This window comes from Phallusia mammillata, chromosome 4 (genome assembly GCF_965637545.1).
Source record: "Phallusia mammillata chromosome 4, kaPhaMamm4.hap1.1, whole genome shotgun sequence".
NCBI classification, from domain to species: domain Eukaryota; kingdom Metazoa; phylum Chordata; class Ascidiacea; order Phlebobranchia; family Ascidiidae; genus Phallusia; species Phallusia mammillata.
In genome coordinates this window covers 14074463-14099595 of record NC_137255.1, presented here as the reverse complement: position 1 = coordinate 14099595, position 25133 = coordinate 14074463, and the positions used below count along the sequence as shown (strand labels likewise).

General features: G+C 38.6%; 5 protein-coding genes across 6 annotated transcripts; 3 read left to right on the top strand and 2 right to left on the bottom strand.

The window, feature by feature from the left end:
• The first annotated feature begins 1099 nt into the window (after positions 1-1099).
• LOC145225353 (uncharacterized) lies at positions 1100-3913 on the top strand. Of its 2 annotated transcripts, none has more exons than XM_080092039.1 (4): positions 1100-2328; positions 2772-2953; positions 3193-3267; positions 3438-3598. In XM_080092039.1, exons 1-4 carry the CDS (start codon positions 1620-1622, stop codon positions 3516-3518), a joined length of 1047 nt encoding a protein of 348 aa, XP_079948165.1. In that variant the 5' UTR covers positions 1100-1619; the 3' UTR covers positions 3519-3598. The 2 variants fall into 2 exon arrangements, with proteins under 2 accessions (XP_079948165.1, XP_079948166.1); XM_080092040.1 differs by having other exon boundaries at positions 1101-2328; positions 3536-3913.
• A 7053-nt stretch (positions 3914-10966) lies between these two features.
• On the top strand, positions 10967-12354 carry LOC145223968 (transmembrane protein 183-like). Its single transcript, XM_080090381.1, has one exon. It carries the CDS (start codon positions 11114-11116, stop codon positions 12152-12154), a length of 1041 nt encoding a protein of 346 aa, XP_079946507.1. The 5' UTR covers positions 10967-11113; the 3' UTR covers positions 12155-12354.
• A 1833-nt stretch (positions 12355-14187) lies between these two features.
• Positions 14188-15931, top strand: LOC145223969 (leptin receptor gene-related protein-like). Its single transcript, XM_080090382.1, has 4 exons — positions 14188-14533; positions 14914-14988; positions 15054-15240; positions 15314-15931. The coding sequence occupies exons 1-4, from the start codon at positions 14520-14522 to the stop codon at positions 15428-15430; spliced, it is 393 nt and encodes a 130-aa protein (XP_079946508.1). The 5' UTR covers positions 14188-14519; the 3' UTR covers positions 15431-15931.
• Positions 15932-16851: 920 nt separating this feature from the next.
• LOC145223967 (uncharacterized) lies at positions 16852-19700 on the bottom strand. Its single transcript, XM_080090380.1, has one exon. The coding sequence runs from the start codon at positions 18997-18999 to the stop codon at positions 16984-16986; it is 2016 nt and encodes a 671-aa protein (XP_079946506.1). The 5' UTR covers positions 19000-19700; the 3' UTR covers positions 16852-16983.
• A 2656-nt stretch (positions 19701-22356) lies between these two features.
• LOC145224987 (protein arginine N-methyltransferase 5-like) lies at positions 22357-24893 on the bottom strand. Its single transcript, XM_080091631.1, has one exon. The coding sequence runs from the start codon at positions 24818-24820 to the stop codon at positions 22901-22903; it is 1920 nt and encodes a 639-aa protein (XP_079947757.1). The 5' UTR covers positions 24821-24893; the 3' UTR covers positions 22357-22900.
• Positions 24894-25133: the final 240 nt, after the last annotated feature.

Sequence of the window (25133 nt, the reverse complement as noted above, 5' to 3'; positions counted from 1 at the left end):
TTAGTCAAAAACATAAAATTCCCTTTGTGTATGTCATTTACAGATTTAAAGCTTGACTTATTCAATCACACGTGAATCAATACATGAAAAAGTAACTTCTGGGATTGGAATGAACATATTGCACGTATGCAGCAAAGGCGTAAAATTTCACAATGCATTTGATAGGGCAGATTTTAGCAAACACAACTGCAGCACAACAAATGGAATGTCTCATTTTGAGTCATTTTAGGGTTGTTGGCCATCCGGGCGGAAAGAACTCTAATTGGCATGTCATCAGCGCGTGCATTAAAAATTACATACCCCCTTCTCTTTGCAATCAGCAAATTGGATTGTTTTAACCCGTTAAGGTCTATTGAATTTAACACGGCAATGGGCGCACTTCATTGCAACGTGACGACAGCTTTGTCCAATTGGGCAGTAATGAGCATTCGATCGCATTGTCAAGGCCCTGCAAGATAGAACGATTAACAACTTGTCAAGTCACGGCTAATTTCTCGGCATTTACATGAGTCCGTGTCGTCGCCTTCCAATCTCTACAAGCATCACCGCATGTTCGTTATACATTGTTTTGCTTGTTTGTCAGATTGCCGCTGTCGTTAATAAGGACTCATCAAGTACGCCAGCCGAAGCAGCAAACAGTGTAATAGTTGTGACAGTGAGGCCTTCTATTATTTGTGGGGCGGTTAAGTTGAAGATTTGGCATTACTAACAGAATAATAGGTTTTGTTATTCATCAGTGATATAAAGGATACATAGAATTTATTATTTAAATACGATAATTAACATTGAGATTATGACCTAATTCGCAGTCAATTAGTGTATTTTACTCATACTCTGTGCAGTGGTTATGGCCCAAAATTCGTGCGAACAAGTCCGTAGTGGCGTGCTTTGACCTTCGCTCGTGACTTCGATTGACTCTCATGCCGCACCAGGAAGGGAAAAAATGAGCCTCTCACTGACGGGCCCTCTCCCTATGGGATTTTATAGACCTGTTCCCTTTAAAAGGCTGGTTTATTTTTCTACCAGTGCGATAAACAAATAAGCCGACAGGGCCAAAAGCATAATTATTGTCGTATTATGTTGGCATTGATCATTAGCAAAGACTCTTCGTAAAACAAAATATCATGTCAGTCAGGTGAAATGATTAATGCTGTCGACAAAATGAGTTAGCGAGAAATAAACGATTGCATAAGTTTTAGAGCGCAATTGAACGCAGCTGGTTGGTAGTGGTAAGGGATAATTCCATTATTCCGGCCCGCAGTTAGTCACGCTTAGTGTCGAAAGTAGATAGTCAAAACAAATTCCATTTTTCTCGCGCTTCTGTCCAAGACACGCACGCTGGATTACGAAAATGTTCAGATCTGAGACTTTTCTCAAGTTCAGCCCAAGTTCGCCGGTAGGAGATATTATACTTGTTGATGTGCGAAAGCGAGGGTATGCGACTCCGGCAAATAAGTGTTGATGCATATTGCTTGGTGATTTTTGTTGGAGTACTTAAGGTTATCGGTATTTTGTCAAAGGTTATCCAGTTATGAAAGCCCAATGTGATAATCTAGTCTAGTCTAATAACCGCATTGTTTTCAGGCAAGGTGAATGCACGTTAGACGCCTTCTGTAGCAATGGCAGTTAAATCTTTCAAGGATATCACGGAGTTAAGTAGGCATACTGTATGTCGCAACACAAATGTCAACTCCTCCAAACATGTCACACCGTTCTCGATTGACGATATTCTATCCAGGCAGGACGACAGAAATCTGAAAAACAGCTCGTGCACCATCCAAACGGACAATTTTAGTGAGGCGTTGTTGTCTGCTGCAACCCCCGTTTTTCCTTCAAGCGAATTCTTACCTTGGAGTACCGGAATCTATCCAAAGTGGTTGGAAAATCTTCACCGACTTTACACAACTGCATCGACACTTCAGCCATTTTTATTGCCGGTAACTTTGCCCCGTGCAAGTGCTACCAATCAACTTGCCGCTGCGTGGTATGCCCACACAAGCAGATTACCAGCAGTGAAGACGCGACAAGATGACGAATATGATCCATGGGCCCCTAAACGACGCAAAGTGAGCCTGGACGTTAACCTGAGTGGATCGGCCCGGCGTAAGTCATGTCCCTCGCCCCGACACAGCGACAGCGCTCTTATTCATCGCTGCGGCGACGCAAGGAAAAATGGCGCCTCATCAATGGATGATTCCGGGTCGGATACCGATGAGTTTCAGCACCCAACGAACAGAAACATTACCGAAAAACAAAGTGACAATTCGGATTCGCCAATCCACGCGCTGGAAAAACTCGCATGTTCAACGTTTAAAGGAATGGAAGAAAGTAAGCACGTCTATCAAGTAGATAGCCTGTTTTAGTTCAAATATAATTCATTTCTGTTTCGTTCAAATATAATTCATTTCTGTTTCATTACTGGTCAGAAAATGCAGCAAATTTAATAATAATAATTAGACGTTTTTAAGGATAATTTCGCTGTTTTTAAACAGTAAATTATACCACCAAAATTGGCAGCTTTTGATTTTATGATGCGCTATTGGTGCTTTTGGTTAACATTTTGTTGATTTTTCACAACATATTTTTTTGGAAGTTTTACGTGGATTTATTATGATATATTAAGGGAAATGTCAGTGTAAAAATATAAATGTAGCTTCTCCGCAGTTAATTTTCGATTGCTAAACAGCAGTATTACCTCAACTAATATTAAAAAACCCATATGAAAAAAAATATTAAGTAACAGCATATTTTTCATATTGTAACCTTTTTAGAACAAAACATGTTGCATTCGATCGCAATCGGAAGACAGGTGCGGGTGAAGCGACGAAAATGTCGGACGGCTTTCACTTCATTCCAACTTTCTGTGCTGGAGCAACGGTTTAGTTGCCACAAATATTTAACACCTGCTGATCGGGACCAAATCGCCCAAGCGCTTGGACTAACAGCCCCCCAGGTTCATTAATATTTTGTAGTTGTCATGACCAATTATAAACTATTAGGTTTAAAACTTAAAGTCAAGCAACAAAAATGAAACAACCTTAATTTTAAATAAATTATAAAAGTAGACCGAACATAAAATGCCGTTTCTCAAATCGACCGACGTATTTAGCAAATTTATGTTCGTGAGTGGTTAACTTACATCACAATTATATCAACGGAACGGTTTTCTAATTTTCTGTCATTTGTTTTTAGGTTATAACCTGGTTTCAAAACAGACGAGCCAAACTTAAACGCGACATGGAAGAAATGAGAAACGATTTGAAAACGGTAAATATATACTTGGTGTATTTTTGAAATGTATCTGCGGTTCGAGCTCTTATGCCATTTGCCGTCACTTTTAAGTGATCGCTTGTTTTAGTTCTCCGTCGTCATCGCCTCTTTTGGATAATTGTTTCAAAAACCTGCGCAGTCACAATAAATGCATGCTTGTTGGCCAGGTAAATCCACACACCGAAGAAGCTGTTTCGGAGGCTTCAAGCCAAATAATTGGTGCAGTTGGAAGCTCGTCAACGTCGTGAACCGTTTGTTTCTGCAGACTTCGCGCCATTCAAGCAACGATGAGAGCTGCTGCACACATCCAAATCTCCATCCCATCGACCTTGACGTCTGATAGCAGGCTATGCGTGACCATGAGGGTCGATGATGCCCCAATGTGATCGTAAATCACGCTTTCGCGAAACTGATGACAACGCCACGAACTCCAAATCTCTGCTGTTTGGATCCGCCCCTTGTAAATCTCCAAGATGCGAAGGCGCTGATGCATCTTAGCACCGAGTGTCAGCCGACACCCCGAGGACCGTTGACGGGGGTTTATTTTCCTATCTATCAGTCAAGCAGTATTTCGAAATGTTTACGTTGTTTTACTTCTTTCAGTTTACCTACGCCTCGCCAAATACATACAAACATACATTCAGGACACGTTTATTGCAGGTGTCGGCCAACCAACTTTTAAATTAAACAAACATCGCGCGATAATACCTGGCTAACGAAAGGCAGCTAGACTCCATCGTTTTACCAATCCGGCTGTTGGGGTATTTTTGTTTGCATAGATTAGTGGCATAATTTTAAAACAATTAGGCTATTATTATGGGAAAATGATGACAAGCAAAAAAAGTCGAAGTGTATGCGATTATGTAGTTTCGAATGGGTGCGCAATTTACTGTTTAAGATAGAATAGCATATGTTTTTTGTTTTGTTTTTGAAACCAGTAACAAACATTTTAAACTTAAGTTCAAGCTGTTTTTACCCAATGTAACAATTCATTATACCCCACCATGAGACAATAGCAGTATTTCTAGCCTGATAAGATAAAGGTGACACGATAGCCTGGTCAAACACGCAGATTAGCGGCGAGCCAACAAAACGGGGGCGGGCTAACAAGGCTTACTTGCGTTATATCATCTCCTCGTGCCCACCACGGGCCACCCATGTCGTTAACGGTTTAAAGCAGGGTGACAGAAAGGCCAGGCCAGCAGTAATTAGCGTACCTGTCAAGCAGACACAGTACGTCAGTTTGGTTAGATTCCTGACGAACGTGGCTTCAACCTGCAGGGTAAACATGCCTAAGACACGAGCTCAGGTAAACCGATCCAGTGCCACAGCCATGCAGTTTCAAAAGATTGGAGTTGGTAGGTGCGTGCGGGCCACCCACACATGCTCCTTTAAAAAATCTGATGCATCGTGAGTTCAAATAGACTGGTCGTTGTTTACACAGGTTTGAAGCCAACTGGAGGCACAACCCGATTACGGGCTAGCCCCAGACACTGCCGTCCCCGCCGCGCGTCTAGTGTTAGATGGAGGCAAATTAAACTCAAAAACCGATCGCAAAAGCGGAATCTCGACAATCGGTCTTCCCGCAAAACAGTTTTCGTATCAAGTTACCGACGCCTGGGCGTTATTCCTACGTGGCGTAATCAGTTGTGGTCCCACGGAACCGAAGAGTTGTTTGTCAAAACTGTTAAGGGCATCCCATCATTTAGGCTGTTTCAACGCGATGATTACACTGATTTCGGTGCACATTAAAAACTCGTATGTTGTCTTGACGTTAAGTGAGGTTTAACAGTTATGATGGCCTTAAAAATAGAAAGATCACTGTCAACCTGCAGGCGCTTATCGCGTTTGCTCGCGCGAACCCCATGACGGTACGCTTGTTTGCCTCGCAGGCCACGTAACGTTTTCCACTCATTAGCTCCCACTGTGGCAGAGAAATGACTTTACCAAATGATGATGCATCTGCCTTGATAATTCAGGGCAATGAAATAACCGACAACAATTCATTTGAGCCAATCACCTTCTTTTAAGACAGACTTATACCAAATCAATTAGTTTGTTGTAAAAATCGATATTAAAATACCATGATAACCTTAAACCCAGTTGAACATGTTTTTGCCAAATCAAAAGTTTGGGAAAACAAGCGAATGTGATTTACCGTGCTTCGAGGCGTGGATACGGTATTACTAATGGGTATGAAAAGGACTTTACACATTCCAAAATGGTATTGTTATCGCGGCAGCCCCAATGCCACGTGCTACTTGGCAGAAGGCCGTTTGCTTCTGTCATCAATCATTCGACACCTGTAAGTGAGTGCGGAACATTATGGAAGTGAAATGAACCGATGCAAAATAAAGTTCCCGTGGCAACCAATAACTTCCAACAGGTAAGGTTGTTATTTGCGTAAACCGTAAAATGGACGCTTTACAACTCGGACATTACATCGGAGTATAACAACATCACACCTAAAGTTATGAGTGGTAAAATATCTAAGTGTGGAATATAAATTGCATACCACATTTTGCATGTTGTAGTCCAGCAGAACAAAATTAAGAAACTTATTACAAACCTACAAACACATCTTTATGTGAGAAACAAAATTGCCTATTTAGCATCTTAATTAAACAATGTATATTAGTTTGAACCCCGTAAACACTTAAAAAATGGCGTGAAATATCGTTGAACACTTTTAATGATTAGTCAGACGGCATGAGTGGGAAAGGCCATGGTCACATACGTTATAAAGAAGATAGGCTGACCTCAAGCGCATCTGTCTGAAAGCAAATTAAGCGAGAGGCCATTGAGTGACTGTGCTTAGCGCCTTTGCTGACATCTCAATAGAGAGATGACCCTCTTCGGAAACGTCTTATTTATCGGTCATTGTGTGTTGGCATGGCTTCACAAATAGTCAGCTACGCCGCAGTGAAAACTCTGCGGGAGTTTATTCGCTCTGATGAACAACTTTAAAATGATGTTTTGTTGCACTTTGATGTTTTGGCGACCAGTCAATACTCGTTGATGCACCGAGGTGTTACGAAAATTAACTTTTAACAATGGCGATGGTGTATTGATATATGATGACATATTAGTCATTGACTAAGTTATCGTCTACAAACAAGTTATTTTGGTAAATTAAAATTACTTCTTATTTTATTTTTTTGGGGCTTGTATAAAAGAAATGATTGTATGTTTAGTGTAAAGCTTCCCGAGAATGTTCAGGCTATTGCAACATTTCTGAGACAACGTTGCTGAACCTGTCTCAGGAAAAACAACGTTGGTGGTCTGTACCTTAAACCAAAGCCTGCGTTGGGTAATTACCGACTCGCTTTTTGTATGCCCGACATTTTATGCTCCAAGGTGAAAAAATGAGATAAGCAGACAGGAGTCTAAAGCTTGCTCTCACCTCCCGAGACCCAGGTACCGGGATAAACGATGGCCCTTTTTAGGCAAACATTCGCCCACTCATACCTGGCACAATTAATATCCGCAAATCGCAATGCAACAAAACGACATGTCACTTTCTGGTTATTCTAATCCCGACAAGGCACCCCCAGTAACGACGCTGATCGATTCTATCTGACGATCATCAAATAATAGCACTGGCTATCTCGCTAATCGTTTTCGCGTAGATGACAGCGCCTGTCACCTTAAAACGACAATCAAACCTTTGTTAGATGCGTCAAATTTATCTGGGGCTCATGGGTGTGTAAGCCTTCTGTTTGCTAATCGTTTATTCCGACTGGCCATTCGCATATTGATCAACGTTAATTCGTCCCGGGAGGCAGAGCTCTTGCTGTTAAGTACACAGTCAAAAAATGAAGAAAAGCCCGCGCCGTCGATAGTTTCGCAGATGGTTTAGATATTTTTGATTAATAGACTCCTGCCAAAGTCTTTGAATTCCCAGCGCTAACGATGCTTTCACTAAACTATTCATCACAACCCGAAGCCTCAATTTCTTTCTCTCGAAGAAACTAAAATGTCCGTTGCTAGTTAAAACACGTTTGCAATCAAAATGCTTTGTCTCCTAAAATGTGTTTCAAACTACGATTGAAACAAGAACTAAAATATCGTAGGATGATAAAAAGAAAAACTATTTTGCAGTTTTGTATACTTAACAATGGTGATATATTTTTGAAAGCATATATATACAAGACAAAGCTTGTTGGAGTCTATATCATCAACTCGTATTGTGCTGAAATTGTAGAATTTTAAGTCAGTCTATACTTGTAGCCATTCATCGATACCAAGGTGTGTTGCCCAGGCTTGACGAAAAATAAAACGAGAAATTTCATTGTCAAATTGATGGAGCAATTTATTTGTTTCGAATTGGCATAAACTGAACGTTTGTTTGTTTTCCCGATCTGCGGTTTGCGGTAGAGCTACTAACACCATAACGAGAATCACACACCCAAATGTGGTTGGTTATATCTCCAAAAATGTTCACGGTTAGGGCTATTAGGGTCGGGGTAAGGTATTAGCACTTAAAATTCAATAAAACTAACCCAAAAAATTAGTTACTAATGCAAAAAATTTATGTAATTATTTCCCAACCCAACCCATTTATGGCCGCTAAATAAAAATTCAGCTCTTTACGCCCCCTTGTGAAAGCGAAGTTCGGATTCTCGTTGTGGTGTTGGTAGCTCTACCGCGGTTTGCAGGCCTCCAGGGGTTATGTGGGGATGGGTTCAGAGGCAAAATAGTAAACTTCAAATGCACAGTTTTTAACCCACAACTGCTATGTTTTTTATTTTCTTGTTTTTATGCTATGTAGATTGTAGAGGACCGCAGACATGATGAAAGGGCTCTGCTACAAAAAGGTTGGAAACCATGTGCCAACGAACCTCCTTCATATGATTTTTGTTCTAAACCAGCGCTCTTTAACATTCCCCTTCTCTTACACCTTGTAGAACTTATGCTGAAGCCCTATATGCGTTATTGAGCCAGTTTACAGATTTTAATAGAAACACGTATGTGAAACCATTTTTTGGGGAACGAAAAATGTATGGTAATGAACGTACGCATATGTAATCCTGCAAACGTTGTAACTTTTGCAACAAATTACTGCAATTTTACACCTGCAAGTGTTTTAGTGTACCTGTTACAGCGAGAAATTACTTGTATGTGCTTTCTTTTCCCAGTTCATGTCAGTAATCTGACTTCATTGACTATGACGTAACAAGGCGCCTACCATGATTGGTTAGAAATCTCCAAACGTAACAATGCGTGTGACGTCATTAGTGTCGCAATCTTGTGCTGACCACGTTTTACAGTTTCTTTCTGTGCTGTAAGCAGCGTTTTAGTTGTCGCAGTTCATAGTTGATCCAATTTAGTTTTGGAAATGTTTTGTTCTAACATTTGTGTTTTATGTGTATAGCTATAAAAACATGAAAGTTAAAGTAATTGAAATGCTGAAACGTCTTAGTCCGTCAAAGTGCCTATAATCAGTCCTGGACTCCTAACAAGTTGGTACGTAAATTGAATGTGTAAATTGTAGAAGTTAAATGTCGTAATACTGTTTGTGTATGGTTTAAGAAGTTATGACTTTCTTAACGTGACATATTCCTAAGTGTAAGTTTATCGGCCATATTGAATGTGCGTATTGTTGCCGATTTGTGACACGTTTCTGTTCGTTTAACAGAGAACCAATGCTGTTGTGCAACCAAGAAGAAATTTGTACCATCAGGCAGGCAGCGTTGCGTTCAAAACAAATTAGGAAACCCCCTAGTGCGGCGGTCGGTGCAGATCCAGGCTGCACAGATTTTTAAATAAATTACGGCCGCTACAGTACCTATGGACCTTTAAGCAGCACTGTTCCTATTGTGTTGCACTATGTATCCAAGTTAGAGAGCTGATGTAAACGGCCTTTTTGTACATGAATGTCTCAGTAATATTTACTCCATTTAAGTGGAGTTAAGTCGAATAAATTTATTCGAAAAAGAAATCAAGCAAATCGCTATTGTTTCTGTTTGTTGTGGCTTTGAAGAAATGATGGTGGGCAGTGCCGTATCTAGGATCGTTTTTAGGGGGGGGGGGGGGGCAATAATACAAAATATTTTGCGCCACCTTGCGGCGAAAAATACGCCACCTTGCGGTAGACTGTGTAGACCTCTCTGTTAGCACCTGTTGTGCCTACTAAACTCGCAATATCAACTAAATGCTGGTTAGCCTAAGGCCCTGTGAAGCCCTTACTCTTGCTGTAAGTAACGAACGTGTAGTCACGATTCGATCGTATATATCAGGTGTGGCCAACACGTCGATCGCGATCGACTGGTCGATCGTCTGCTTTTGACTGGTCGATCGCACTAAATTCTCCATTACTAATCAAAAGCTTATCAATTGAAAAACAAATTAAATAATATAAAACAGCACTTCTGACATTTTGACACAACCCAGAAATGTGCAATAAGACAATAATAATGTAAATGTCACTTTCTTTGTTGCGTAACAATTGTGATTTTAGCAACAAATTATGTCGTTTGTCGTCACAACTTTAACGTTTGCGTTAACGAAGCAGTTGCAATTGATTGAGGAGATTTAAAAGTTTGAAAAATATGTACATATGCGACGTTTTATTGTTGCAAGAACTAGGTGATGCTTTATAATAAAACTCATGAATATAAATATGTGGTAATTGTCAATCAAATCTCATGCAGAAATTTGCGTTATTGCTTTACAGTATTACAAAAAATAAATTGCTGGAAAATTTCGCCTGTTTTTGAGTTATTTTTTTTGTTTGTGCCCAAATTTACAGCACGTGGTGAGCCACGAATCGCTATTAAATAGACATTTGGGCCACAGACCAAAAAAGTTTGGGAACCTCTGGTGTAAGTGGTAGCCTAAATTACTACTGATCAGTCGATCGTGTGCAATTAAGAAAATTTTCGTCGATCTTAACGACTAACAAGTTGGCCACCCCTGGTATATATGTAACACTTTTTAACACTCGACACAGCAGTTGTTTCTAACTGTGGGTGCCTCTTAATCATATTGTGAATTATCTTCACTTGTATGAGTGTGACATAACAAAACTATTATAAAATCCATTGTGACGTCATACGCGCAGTTGGACTCCAAGTGGCCTAGATTGGCATTGTTTATTGAGATGTGTGACGAGCATCAATGCGTTAGAGAAAGAGGCTGAGGTAAAGGAAAAGAAACCCTGCCGGATAGTTTCAAGCGCCTGAAAAAAGAACACACAACAAATCCCTACTCTTCACTAATAGTTAACCTTGGACTTATTTGCAGTTAAAGTTATCAATGAAAGAAAGTGTCGGCTGGTATGTGGCACGAGATTTCACAATGCCTAAAATTTACAGTTATGGCTGTTAAAACATTCCTTTTTTTCCCGGAAATGTTTTGCAATTGCCCTTGGACGAAAAGAAAATCTCGATCTGCTAAGTAATATGCAAAATGCGCTGGTCAGCAGCATTCAAAGCCTATTATATTATGTTTTGCTCTTTGCCTGACTTCGAAACGTTAGTTTTAGTTGCGAACACCTCCTTCGCCACTCAAAGCGTGGTTATGGCAAGACCTTGGTCAGGACAGAAAAGGACTTAAAATATACTGTATTAAGTGCTGTATGTTAAATTATTTTTTTACAATATAGCTTTAAAATGTACAGTTTGTTTAACCCAAGACTTTGGTTGAAAATGTTGCATCTTAATACTGATAAAATATGTTGTTTATGGACATTGGGGAACTTTTTCCACTGGTCGCGGGCTCGAGGCCGACAATTTAGACATTTTGTTAGGTACCTATCGACTATCGTCAGTTGTTTCGTCGGGATATATTTTAGTGGTTGGCAATTTTCAACCTTGTTTGGTTTATGTCAAACAGATAAAGCATGAAAACCCGATTGAAAACAAAAAATAGGTTATGGACAAGCCTTTCTCCTGACCAAACAAATTTTAGCATTGACAATTCCGCAAATGCAAAGAAGGCGTCAAACCGATTTAGTAAAGGTCATGCAAACAGTTTACAAAACAGCGTTGAAACAGAAACTGCACCTTTCAATGATGATTTTCCCAAAGCTGACAATGACAAATCCCTGGAAGAAATAGATGTGCTTCCCCAGCAGCAAGTTTGCACTGAAAGTTGTTTGAACACTCATGGATGTTACTCAACTTACCCATTAGATCTGTGGTTTATTCTATCAGAATATATTACACCAGAGTTAGTTGGAAAATTTGCGTTGATTTGTAAATCTTCTTACTTTGTAACAACTAGTGTTGCATTTTATAAGCAACTCTGGGCCAGGCATGATCCTGTGTTTCAACCTGCACCTTGTACAGAAGTACAAAGAAATATCAGCTTTAATGTTAAAAGATTTATAAACAAAGCAAATGGAAGACAACTAAGACCTAATGTTATACGAGGTTTATACTGTTGCTATCCACCATTTAAAACCAGATTAAAGCTGGATCCTTATAATGAAGATTTAGAAAAGCTGTATGGATGGAAGTGCTTGGTGCAATGGCACAATAGTGCAGGTGCTGGATACTCGAAACGATATGTGTTTAACTTTAAGTTGAAAGAGGGAGACTTTTGCAACTCGAAACAAGCAAAACATAATGATAAAAAAGCAAAGAAATTATGTACCACTGAAGAAGAAGAGTGTTGTGTTTTACAAATCACTTGCAAAGAGTTTGTGGATTTTTATAGGACACAAGTTTCTGGATTGTTGCTTACCAAGGCACACTTTAATGTCAGTTCTGACATGATGAGCCGAAAAATTAAACTTGTGTTTCACAAACCGGCGCATAAATTAGCCCTTAAGCATTACCGGCATGACATGGGTGATGTAGTCATTTTGTGTAGTGTATTATCACATCAAATTATACGTTGGTGGGACCCACTTTATCCTTTCAAAAATATTCAGTTTTAAACATAATTTGTGTTAAGTTATTTTTCTGTGGCTGAATATGATAAATCAGTGTTAATATCTCTGTTATTAAATTTGTTATAGAATTACCACTGTGTGATGCACTTATAGCAAGAGTTTACTATGCAAACTATACAAGATGCCACAGTTTTCATTTGAATTAATTATTTTTTAGATGTGTTAATAAAACTCTAAATACTACAGTACAGAAAATTTGCTTTGTGTGGGTTTGAGCCAAAATTGACTTCACTGAAACAAAATTGCAAATAACAAGCTTATAGTTTGTCTAGTCCAGTGGTTCTTAACCTTTTTCCTTGCTGCACCCCTTTCAAATCCCCAACCAATTTTCGCACCCTCGGGGTTTTTGTATTTTTTTTAATAGACCTAACCAACCTTAATGATTCAGCACCCCCACACCCCCTAGGAACAGTTCTCGCACCCCTTGGGGGAGCGTGCACCCCTGGTCTAGTCCATATGTACCTATGTATTGCAAGAAAGTCAAGCGCAGTTTTAAAATGGGTTGTACTCCTGACAAGACCAATACCCAGTGCCCTTCATACGAACAGTTTTTAAAGCATCAGGACGCGAATCTATTGCAGATATTGCGATAAAGTTTTTTGCCTTGTATCGGATTAGTTTTTGTTAATGACGTCACATCAATGTGTAAAACAGGATAACGTCAAAAGAGGCAAATAAATGCGGCTGGCTTACTCAAAATAACGTGCACTTGAAACCAGCTGCGGATTGCCCATGTTCGGGCACATTTAGTCGCATTCGTGTCGTAATTTCCTCCTCTCGTTAGTCGATCAGTTGAGAGAGTGATTTCCATTTTCAAAGAATCGCCCTCAGTTTTCTCCAGGTTAAAGCAAAAGAAGAAAATACAAAAATAACATACAACATCTAGAATTGCATGTGGCATGCTCAAGCCCACGTGACGCATTTCCGATCGGCTGTCAAAATGGTTGAACTTGCAGAACTTTTCAGCACTGTCGAGCAATGAACACATATATTATGTTTCTTTTACACAAGTTAACGCTGAAGCTACTAACATCAGAACTGACAATAGAGAAAGTATGCCAAATACTGATAGATGTAGTACTGGGATTCTGCCGGTTCGCACAGGTTGTATAGAACCGTGTCACGAAATTTCATGAGATCAGCGAACCGGTTAGCATTACTGGTTACTGTCAATAGACTTTTTGTAACAGAACCGGCTGACAAATATGACTTTCGTTATAAAACCGGCTGATACAAAAAAATAATCCCACGCCACTGGATAGATGGCGTAACGGACACCGTTATTTAAATATAAAACAGTTAAAAACTATAAGCTATTTTTTTTCACGGGGTTGGAACCCAGGACTCTCCCGGGGACGAATCCCAATCAGGGTTTTTTATGTCTGTATATGGGTCAGGCGCGCCAGACCGTATTTATATTTTTATTACAAAACCTCAATTCAACCCTAATAGCCCTAACTTTTCACACAATTTTGCTTTTAAATATTCTTTAACGCCCTTTGAGCCATTCAGGAGTGCTCTTCCTTCAATCACGGGGTTTGTGGACTGCATTGCTATTTTACAAAAAATAATTTTGGGCAAGTAGAGTTCATCAACATGCTGTAAAACGTATTAGCTCATAAGGCTTTGGTTCGCCGAATGTGTTTGTTGAAAGTGTCAGGAATTTGGACCATTCCGATATGGCAATCCTGCTGCAGTGGGATAGTCAGGTGGTGTGGACTGGTGTCTATATTGCTGGTTGAAAATTAACAATTTTATAGATAATATTGTGTCAGATACTAGGCTATTTCGATTTTTTGTGAGGAAATGTTCAGTTTTCATTGAAAAAACTTCCCGATCCCTCATACTATTTAGGTGTGATGTCTATGAATAAATCGATTGTTTATTTTCCGCCTGACTTCCTCTCGAGTCTCGATATGGATGATAAACTTTGTCTTGTGATGGTATTTTATCCCGTTTGCTTATTCGCTTTGCTTCTCAAGTTTTAAAGAGCTTCGTTAGTTTTATACAGCAACAAGTAATTTCTGTGGTAGAATGGTGGCAGAGTGGTAAAATATGCTTTTGTGAGGAATTTTTCTAAGTGGATTTGGTCAAACTTTTAACAAAACATATTAGGGGTTTTGTGCGGACATTCGTTTAATTTGTTTTCTTGTGCAAAACACTGTGCACTTTTAGGTCTTATTGCAATATTGTACAGATGTATCACAATATTTTTATGTCCCTGAAAGTTATGTAACCTTTCCACACGCCTGCTGTTTTTCCACACGCGTGAGTGAGACAGTATTTGTCACCACCAGCTAAAGAAATTTGTGGCAAAACGTTCTGTAGTACATCACACCAACCCAATAACATGGCCGTTAAGGGTAAGTTTGTAAATTTTAATATTTTCACCACAAAGTAGATATAGTGTATATCCAACTTGTAATGTACTGAGCCAACTATAGCTAATTTTACACATGAAAGTTTAAGATGACTTTAGTTTGTTATCGTTGTAACTGTGACAAACATTTATCTAATGCAGAAAAGGAACAATAACCACGGCATTATTGCATTGACAGTGTTTTCCTCTATATTAGACTTTTGGTCTAAAGCTTTTACATACTTTTAATTATTGTGTCTAATTTCGTTTTATTTTTTTGCATGTGAATTTGTTGTCAACTTGACATCAACAGGGTGAGTACTTCTTTGTTTGCCATGCAATTTTTGTTTTTATAATACTTACAATTGTATGTTTTTTTTTAAAGATTGGTGCTTCTGGCTTTGGCAGGATCAGCAGCACTAACATTCTTGATGCTAGCTTGTGTTTTACCCCAATTTGGGTAAGTGTTTTGTGCTTTATTGGTCTGCTTTGGTTAGCAAAAATAAATCTTTACCTCTACTTTAGGGTATATTGGCCACTGTTTGTTCTTATGTTTTATTTTCTTGCACCCATACCAATCTTAATTGCTCGAAAGTTGGGTGGTGATGCTGATTCTACAAGCACTGCTTGCAAAGAACTGGCAGTCTTTTTTACAACTGGAATTGTTGTATCCGCATTTGGGCTTCCTGTTATTCTGGCACATGCACAAATTGTGAGTATTGAGGTTTTTCTGATAGAATTTGGCGGTATCCACAAAATAGTGTTTAATTCTACTTTTTTTCAAGATTCTCTGGGGAGCTTGCGCATTTGTTTTGGCTGGAAACATTATTGCTTTTCTCACTATCCTTGGCTTTTTTATGTACTTTACACAAGATTCAGATTATGAATTTCAAAGGTGGTAGGGCATGTTCAATTCCTGGATTGCTGTGGATATTAAGCCAGAGAATATTAAACCAAATTTAAATTTATATTGGCAATTTAACAATATTTTGCAAGTCCTTAATTTTTTACCATTATTTGACTAAAACCATGCTAAAAATGTATGTGGCAAACATCAAGATTTTAATAAATAGCAGGGCTCCTACCTGACTAGGTTTTGGCATATATTTTGAAGTGCAGTATGTTGTTACTTTTTTCTAAATGCATGTGCTGCCTTCAGGATTTACTTTTTTAACTCATGTAATGTGGTTTGACTGAACCAGTTATATAAAGAACAGCATTTATGTGAAACATAGTTGTAAATACAATAATAAAAAGTAGATATTTAAAGACTACCCTAGTTCTACAAGCATCAGCACAGTTAAAACCCAAACTATATGTTATTGTATCACTTTGTCCTTTTGTTTTCAAAGTTTACGAAAATGTGTAGAATATCATGTAGAAATATTTATGTGTGCACTTGGTCTTGGTTGTGGAAAGTGGAATAAGTTTTTGTTTAGCCAGGCGTTGTTCAACTATTAGCGGAAATTAACATCTTAAATCAAAGGTAGGAACTAGGATAATAGTTTTTTTTTAGAAAATCTGTTCAATATATTCCAGTGCAACAATTCATAAATTAATAAATATAAGATGTTTCTTAGATGCATATGAAAACACTGTTTGTTACACAGACAAAAGCAAAAAATGGTATTTGTGTGCGAACAATTGCCTTCTTTTGTTGCTTGTGATAGAATAAAGGAGCATTAGTTTTAGATAAGACACTTATACATTCTTCATAATTTTACAATTTAACAGCAGCACCATCTGAATACAAATAAGATCGTGAAAAGACATAGGCCCTTGGCCTTCCCTTCAAAACCGCCTCCAGTTTGGGAAGGTTGTGTAAGGGCTTGTAAGCCATGCGACCCTTGCAAGAGATTATTGAAATCATGCGGCCCGCTGTGAAAAAAATTGGTAACCCCTGGTCTAGGGTATTAGTCGCATCTGACCTCACAGGGTCTCACATGGTTATCTTACAAAATCCTTAATCAAAAACTCTGCATGTGTAAGGACCCATGGCCATAAACATATGCTTGCGGAAACAGGCTACAAAACATGTTTCCAATTCTTGAACAAAATGTAAAATATTATAGTAATAATATTTTCTCTTTGATATAAACCACTGTGTATGTGCATTGGCAATATGTGCCAAGCCACCCTTCTGAGTAATACATCATATAGAAGACGTTGAAGCAATTGTTTTTGTTATCATTAGTGCAGAAGTTGTCAATTATCAAAAATGTATTCTTCATATATAAGCTTTCTAGTTACTATTCAAGTTCTTTCTTTTAAATTACTTAGTGAACAGTTGTGTTTAAAAATTGTCACAAAAAGATAAGTCAACTTGTCCAATGAATAATTTATTGCACATACATAATCTCTTGTGGCACTGAAGTCTTATTCTGCAAATAGTGACAGTGAGAGCGTTTAAAAAGGATTGTTGCACAAACACATTTACACATAAAAACTGAAAAATCTACAACAGGGCCCCATGAGACCCTTTGTGAAAATGACGAGAAGAAAAACTAGCTGTGCCCACCACAGCACCGGATGTAGTAACAACCCATTTGACAGTTCCTGTTGTTGCAATAATGGCATAGAAATTATTGTCATTACATCCAATGTATATTATGCCATATTTGTCCAACCGTGGACTTGAAATAAAGGAACTATTGCTGACAAATTTCCATAAAGTTTCCCCACTTCTAGGATTTAATGCAAATAGAACACTATCCACAGCCTGAAGAAGTAGCTGCTCTGTAACCAAGGGTGAAGATAGCACATCAGTACCTTGGAAATCCTGCTTCCATTTAATACTTTTAACATTCATGTCAATGCACATAACAACACCATGGGTTGTGGTGAGGAATAGCAGTTTTCCATCATCACTAAAGGCTGGTGATGCATTGCAGTAATCTCCAATGTCTAATTTCCATTGAAGTAAACCAGATGTTATGTCAAGGACATACAGATGATGATCATAACTTGACACTGCAACACTTTTTTGACTTTTCAACACTGCAGGAGATGCAAACACTGATCCCACAGTCGCATATCTCCAAATAACTGAACCTGTTATGGTGGACAATTTTAATACAGTATATGGATTGCTTTTGTCTTCTTCATTGTTTGGTTCTGCCATTGTACAGATGATTACAAAATTCTCTCCTAGATAAGGAGAAGCCCACAGTTCCCCATTAAAAGGCCCTGATTTCCATAGCTGTGTTCCATTTTCATGAAAAGCATACACATTCATATCCAGTGAGGCTGCAAATACAACTGATGTTTCCATATTTATTCTCACAGCTGCAGTTACGCCATCCCCAAGCTTGGCTTTCCACAGAACATTACCATTCATTGCATCAAATGAATACAGATTGCTGTCTTCACCTGCAAAGTATACAGACTTCTCATCTTTACTTAAAATTGGAGTTGAACCTGCATCATTGCTAGTTTTATATTTCCACAAAATTTCTCCAATGGAGTTTATTGCATAGAAGAAGCCATCATCTGATCCAAAATAAATTGGAAAAGGTTTTTCTGAAACTTTGTATTGCAACTGCATCATAGCAATATCTGCAATTGTTGCTTCCTGCTGAGAGCATCGTATTTTTGATGAAACTAGTTTCCTCTTGTTCGCAAACTTGTTGACATATTCTTCAACATTTACAGAGTTTTCAGCATCATAAAAGTTAAAAGCATTGAACCAGTAGTTAAAACCTATATTTGGTGATCCCTTTGACATGACATAATGCCACCAATACTGGGGAACATACAACATATCACCGGGCATTGTAGTTATGTTGTAAAATTCAATGTCTGAGACCATGGGAAACTCTGTTAAATTTACTGCTTTGGGATTAATAGGAGACAGACCTGGCAACACAGTGTAGGAATCAGCATAAGCATGTCTACTAAATGAATAATTTGCCAGAAGCCATGTTTTGGAACCAGATATTTGTACAAACATGTTTTCTGATCCATCTTGGTGGAAAACTGATGATGCTTCGTGGAAAGTGTACAAAAGATTTGGTGCAACAAATCTATCAACAAGGTACTGACAGTCAAGAGAAAATGGAAAGGGTAGGTGTTTCAGAAAGCTGCTGTTTGCAGGAATTGTAGAATCCCAATACAAATCTTCTACTTGCATGTGTTTCACAAAATCTTTAAACTTTAGCCGAAGTTCTACAGGCCAGCCTGTGGTCCACATTGTTCGTTTGTAAGCCTTACCATGTGTATGCTGTAAGTGTTCTTCAATGAGTTCAGGTGTAACTTGAGCAACACTTTTCTGCCATGAAGAACTTTGTGGTCTTATTAAAACTGGAGTACTAGAATGAATAAATTTGTGATAAAAATCTTGGGCTGATGGTTCATATTTAAGCACCCTGATACTTCCTAAATCTTTAGTTGCTTGAGAAAGTGTTAATATCTCTGGTTGTTGTCCAAAAACAATCCAGTTCAACAGAAACAGATTAAACAGTATGGACATCATACTTGTAGAGCAGTTTTGCCAAAACTATTTTCGTCAAGCTAGGGGCTGTGAAAGTTAAGCACATTAAGTTAGAACGGGGGTGTACAACTTAAATACGAATTAACCAGTCTGCAGAACATAGCAGTTCCCGACGAGACCTCGGGCGTGCACGACCAATTTTAGCAAGCGCAAATCAAGTGATAGAGGTTAAAACAGGACAATTAATGCCTTTGGTGCACAATTTCCGCGTGCAACCCCGAAAAATTCAGCGCGCAAAAAAATTTTGCAACAACAAAATCGCGCGTGCAGCTGCCATACTCTGCAGACTGGAGAATTAGGGCTATTTTTATCCGTATTTGAGATGAGAGATGAGTTTATTTTGCTTGGTGAATATAGCGACACAGTATCACTAAAAAATCACCAAGCCGGAAATAGCTGCGCAACGTTAGGACGTTATGAAGCGCAAAACAATGAAGGGCACAATTGGTGGATAATGGTTGAACGCGCTGCAGCTACACCTTATTAAAAGGCGTTAGGTTAGTCCCATAAAATGTAAAACAATTACATTTGCACTTTTATGTCAAATTGAGGCTAACAAATTAGGCCTACGAAGTAAATTAAGATGATATGTGCATTTTGTTTTGTCACACAAACAACTCAAGGGACTTCCAGGAAGGAGCAAGGAAGACACAAGTGCCCGATCACTGTTGGGAAAGCCCCTTGTTCGATGCTTCATGCTCTAATGACTTTAGCACAGAAAATTTTTCGAATAAAATTAAATAGTTATAACTAGGTAAAACACTTGGTTAACGGTTAACAAATCAAAGTTGTCACGTTTCAACGTTGCGCAGGTATTTTCGGTTTAATGATTGTTTGTTTTTTTGCAATGTGTCGCTTCTTTTTTTTTAACCAAGCGAAATAAACTCAACTCAACTCAGAGTAACAAATAAAACCATAAAGGCAGCTGGAGTTGCCACAGTTAAAAATTAGGATGACCCACAGACAAAGGTTAATAACTGTTCAACCAAACCAAAAATAAAATTTTTAGGAAAATATTTATTTTTCTATAGTTCATTTCTATAGAGACAATGACGTAAGAACGGTATGGCAATTCCTTGTGTCGGCTTTCACTTAAATGAAAGAGAGTTATATTGATTTTCAAATTGTCTGACCCGAGATATTCTGAAATGTGAAAATATGATTAAAACATTTTAGTCCTCCATCTGGCATTTTTTACCTTTTACCACCAAAAAAACATGGCCTGGTGACAACACTTACAATCTTGATCTTACATGTGACTAAAAGCATTTATACCTAGGCTATACCCTGCAAGGTTCTTTCCCTGAACAACGTTTGCCGCAAAACAAGTGTGTCGCAAGCTTTAAAAGTTATAGTGTGTCACAAGCTTTAAAAGTAGCCTATACCGACATTTCAAGGACCTTAACTCAGGCCTATTATGTTTGCGAGTACTGCTCATCTGCTGCAAAATCTGTAGCCTAGCCTACAGTAAAAAATGTAGGCTAATTCTGTATTTTTATGCTTGTTTTGGGAAACTAAACCAACGCTTGTTCTTTTTCCTTCTTAAAAATATATTGTCTGCATTTCGTCAAGAGTTAAAAACGCAAACGAACGGATTAACAGAAAAGTTTTACAACTTCATCATATAGCTTCAGTTAAAATTCCTAAACTTAACTGTTAGGCCACACAGCTTCACTTCGCCATATTGTGCGCAAACAATCTTAGTCGATATCCGGTTACAACGCATTATTTCCTGTCGAACTTTTGCGACCTAAAAGATCTCCGTCCGAACGTTATTTTAAACCAAAATACCAAACCCTAAACAGATTGCTAGAAAAGCCGTGATCAAACCATATTTCCGAGAAAAAAGATCATTCATTTTTACGAACTTACAATTGCTAAAAAAACATTAACGTTAAATATCATGGTGATCTAATGCCCATTGCTCTGGTTTGGGAATGTCTCTTTTTATGCATTCAGGCAAGGGGTTCGGGAACCCCTTCAGAGTAGGGAGTAAGCACCAATGTAGAGGGTACGAGAAACAATGTCAAAATAATTTTATCCGGTGCGGTTTAGAAAATTCCTCTAAATGTTTTTAGCATAATGTATTTTTCAGGATCAGTTTTAGTTATTGTTGAACAGGGTACAAAGAAATTTCATGAATATTCAACGGGCACGGAAGCAGTAAAGGTTTACCGCTGCATTGAGGTAGAGCTACTAACACGATACCTCCCGGGAGATTCACTTTTACAAGGGGGCGTAAAGCGCTGAATTTTTTATTTAGCGGCTAAAGAGGGGTTGGGTTGGGAAATAAGTTTTTAACATTTTTACATTAGTAACTAAATTTTTGGGTTATTTTTATTGAATTTTAAATGCTAATACCTTAACCCGACCCTAATAGCCCTAACCGTGAGCATTTCTGGAGATATAACGTTGTAAATGTAAAAAAGTGCTCTTTGCGCCACCTCCCGAAAATTAGGCATTTTTGGGCCTCCCGGGAGGTATCGTGTTAGTAGCTCTCCCCTGCATTAAGGGCATAATTAAGGTGCCTGGGGGCAGGAACTTGGCCGAATGGTCTGGCGCGCCTGACCCATATACAGACATAAAAAAAACCTTGATCAGGATTCGTCCCCGGGAGTGTCCTGGACTCGAACCCCGTGAAGAAAAAAATAAGGTGCCTGGACGCGATCGCATTTTTCCGTTGGTATTTTAAGATAAAATGCACTTAGCCGGTAGTTGTTTTGTTGCATAGTTTTTCAATGAAGGCCGGCACAGAGAAAACGTTTTACTAATGAAGGCCATCTAGCAATTTGTGCTCTCGTAATTTTACATTTACGTTTTGTCATGATATGCTAGATTTATGGTTTAGGCCTTAAAACGTTAAATGCGGTTTATTTCATTAAACCGGACCGCCAATTACGAGTGTTACGTTCTAATGACATTTGTTACACGTATTTGATTTGGTCACAGCTTTAAGCGATTTACTTCTTTGGACCAAAAACGACAGTGTGTGTGTAGACATTTACACTCGAAGACTTGCTGTTCTGCCTTCGTATTTGCCAAATTAAAAGCATTTTTCAAAGGATCTGTACGCACCTATTTCCAATGGCCAACCTGCTTTTATTTGTTCTACATTAAATCCTCTGAGCAAAAACTATTCTGCACTTGAATAAACTATTCTAGACGTGACTATGGTGTTCAAAAGGGGTCCCATAAATTAACTTGCACCAGCATATTTTTCCCTCGAGGGCCCTGTGTCCTTGTTTTTGACTTGAGTCGTTATTTTGACTTATTTTTAACATTCACAAGTCAAATCCCTCGTAAACGTAGCAAGTAAACTTAGACCTGAACTGTCGTGAGAACGGTGAGATGCACTAAGTATTTTCGACAAACAAGAAATTGCTGAAACAGATTGTTTCTGGCAAAAAAATGTAGCATGTAACATCTCATCAAAAACGTTTGTTTCGTTACGTATAAAAAATTCGTTTTTCGGTCGTCCTCATTTTAGGGTCCGTGTCGATGGCAACCCTGGGGCTATAGCGGCACTCCGACTACAATATAACAGCTTTAGTTGGCGAAAATGCCCAAACGAAGTATGCTTTTTGTGTTGTCAACATACACAGGTATCAACTTTTAAAATCATACATGTCATTCTAAAGCAGGGATCTAGGTATTTGTTTCGGCAAGGTCGACCTCACTGTCGATTTCGACGAAATATTATAGAGTTGGCATTGGTGGAAACATGTTGGTTTAACCAACCACCCCGATCATCACTGCTTCTGAAAATGTTGTTATCTTGACCTGTCTAACTTGGTTAACATGCAATGACAGCCAGTTTTCTTCACTGTAAAGAAATGTTACAATATTTCACAACGAACTTTCCAAAAGTAGTTCAAGCCACACTTTAAAGGCCTATAGTGTAAGACCTCCCAGCAGGATTATGAATTGGTGACGTGTATGGCTCAGTAACAGCCCATTCATACCACACCTTGGTGGCAGAACAACACCTCCACATATTTACATTGACCACATCACCTTGTTTAACAGATATAGGAGTTAGCAAAGGGAAAAATATTGGAAACCAGCTGAACATGCCAGGCGAGTGTGTTTGGGGAACAATACTAATACAAACATCATCAAACAACGTACAATGGAAATAACCAGCAAAACCGTGTAGCATGCTTGATTTGTTTACATCAAATGACAACTCTGCATAACGAACATTGCTGAGATATTGATTATTTTCAGAAATTTGGCTGTTGTTGTCTGCTTTTGGCTTTGGATGAGAAAAATAAAACACTTTTTTGGGCTCTGCCAGTTCATGACAATTATGTATCCTGACAACATAAGGTGTCTCAAAGGCAGCGTCATGGCGTTTTTCTTTATCCAATAAACCAGCTCCAGTGACTTCATTGTACAATTTTTGTGATGAAACTGGTGACAAGTAGGAAGTATAGTTGCAAGGAATACTAATGGCATCAGGTTTAAGAAATCTCTCAGCCCCATCAAGACATTCTGGTGAAAGTTCATTGTCACCAAAAGATCCCAAGAGTTCAGACACTATCACATCAGCCAATTCTGGAGCTTTCCATTTTCTCATGTCACTTGAAATGATAGTGACATCGTCATTCATCCACTCATGTTGCCTGAGCAACTCCAATGTAACAGCTGCATTGGCATTTTTTTCAACAGCATAACATTTTACTTTGACCTTTGCTTGTCTAGCTGCTCTCAAAGAAGCCCGCACCAATGGTCCCCGACCTGCTCCTAGAACCATAAGCACAAGATGAGAATCACTCTTGTTATCTTTGGACTTTTTGGATAGGCACTTGTATATGGCTTCTTCATACATCTGATATTTAATGGGATCTTTTTCAAATGTTTCATAAGTAGCAGACTCAAGATTATCCATAAGTGGCTGTAAAGGTGCTTGAAGATAATCTTCATACCCTTGTGCAAATGCTTCGTATTGGCCAAGAGGTGGATGACTGCTAAACAAATGGTTTACATATTGCTGGTAAACCCTTAGCCCAGAATCATGTTCATTGCCCCCAGTAACCACAATTTGACAATTAAGTCGAAGCAACTGCATCATTAAAAATTGATGAGCTCTTGAAAGGACTGGGAATCCCTTTTTGTTTGTAAGAAACACACTTGTTGGGAGAACAACTGATCTTATAGGTTCCCCAAGCCATTGCTTCAAAACCAGCTCATCTGGTAAATCTGCTGTAATTTCCAAAGCCAGTCCAATCCTATTATGTTGACCACACAAACAGCGGAACTTGTTCCACCAATGCCAACTATCCTGTTTTTCGTGACTTGTGTTTTCTTCATCTGCCTCTTCAACTCCATTGATTTTCCCAGGGCCCACAGTCAGTGGAACATTTACCCACACTGTCATTCCATGATGACTAGTAAGCAAGTGTGTATAAATAGTTTTAGCAAGACTTGCACAATCTTGTGTTTGTAAATATACTAAAACTGCAGGAAGACTAAGGTATGCTGCAAAATTCAATTCCTGGGTCACAGCATTTTCGGCACAGGCTTTCTGGCCATCTAAACCAGAGTTTAGTGTAAGCCATTTAGAAACTTTTCCCACGACCAGAGAACACCATTCTTGGCCAATTAGCATAAACTCGGGTTTAGTTTTGTCACCCAATTTATCACCACTTGCTGCTTTAAGAAAATGTGTTTTCTTTTCTGGATTCACTATATCAAGACAAACAAAGTCATATCCTTCACCACTGCTACATTCCAAGGCATTTTCAATGTTAGAATCAAAGTCCAAATCCAAACCACAGGAAAGTTTATTTTTTCTGGTCATGGTTTTACAATAGATTTTTTGCAACAAATATGCATCCGAGATATTGTTAGAAAACCTGTAAGCAAAAATTTAAACAATGATTCATTTTTATTGCTTTTAAATGAAAATCAAACAAATATATGTGACCAGAATGTTGAGTGATTGCAAGATGCAACCAAACGGGGACCTTTGCAACAAATTGGCGATTGTGGACTTTTTGGTCAATCATTTTTCGCCAGGCGAGGCAAAATCACAGTCCAAGCTACACTACAATGTTAATACAATTATATAACTTTTATCTTAACACAGATAACAACACCACTGTCAGGTTTAT

Coding starts and splice junctions, on each gene's coding strand:
- LOC145225353 (XM_080092039.1), top strand. CDS start 1,620: ATGGCAGTTAAATCTTTCAAGGATATCACGGAGTTAAGTAGGCATACT. Junction 2,329..2,771: donor GTTTAAAGGAATGGAAGAAA/GTAAGCACGTCT, acceptor TAACCTTTTTAG/AACAAAACATGTTGCATTCG. Junction 2,954..3,192: donor TTGGACTAACAGCCCCCCAG/GTTCATTAATAT, acceptor ATTTGTTTTTAG/GTTATAACCTGGTTTCAAAA.
- LOC145223968 (XM_080090381.1), top strand. CDS start 11,114: ATGAAAACCCGATTGAAAACAAAAAATAGGTTATGGACAAGCCTTTCT.
- LOC145223969 (XM_080090382.1), top strand. Junction 14,989..15,053: donor TGTGTTTTACCCCAATTTGG/GTAAGTGTTTTG, acceptor CCTCTACTTTAG/GGTATATTGGCCACTGTTTG. Junction 15,241..15,313: donor TTCTGGCACATGCACAAATT/GTGAGTATTGAG, acceptor CTTTTTTTCAAG/ATTCTCTGGGGAGCTTGCGC.
- LOC145223967 (XM_080090380.1), bottom strand. CDS start 18,999: ATGATGTCCATACTGTTTAATCTGTTTCTGTTGAACTGGATTGTTTTT.
- LOC145224987 (XM_080091631.1), bottom strand. CDS start 24,820: ATGACCAGAAAAAATAAACTTTCCTGTGGTTTGGATTTGGACTTTGAT.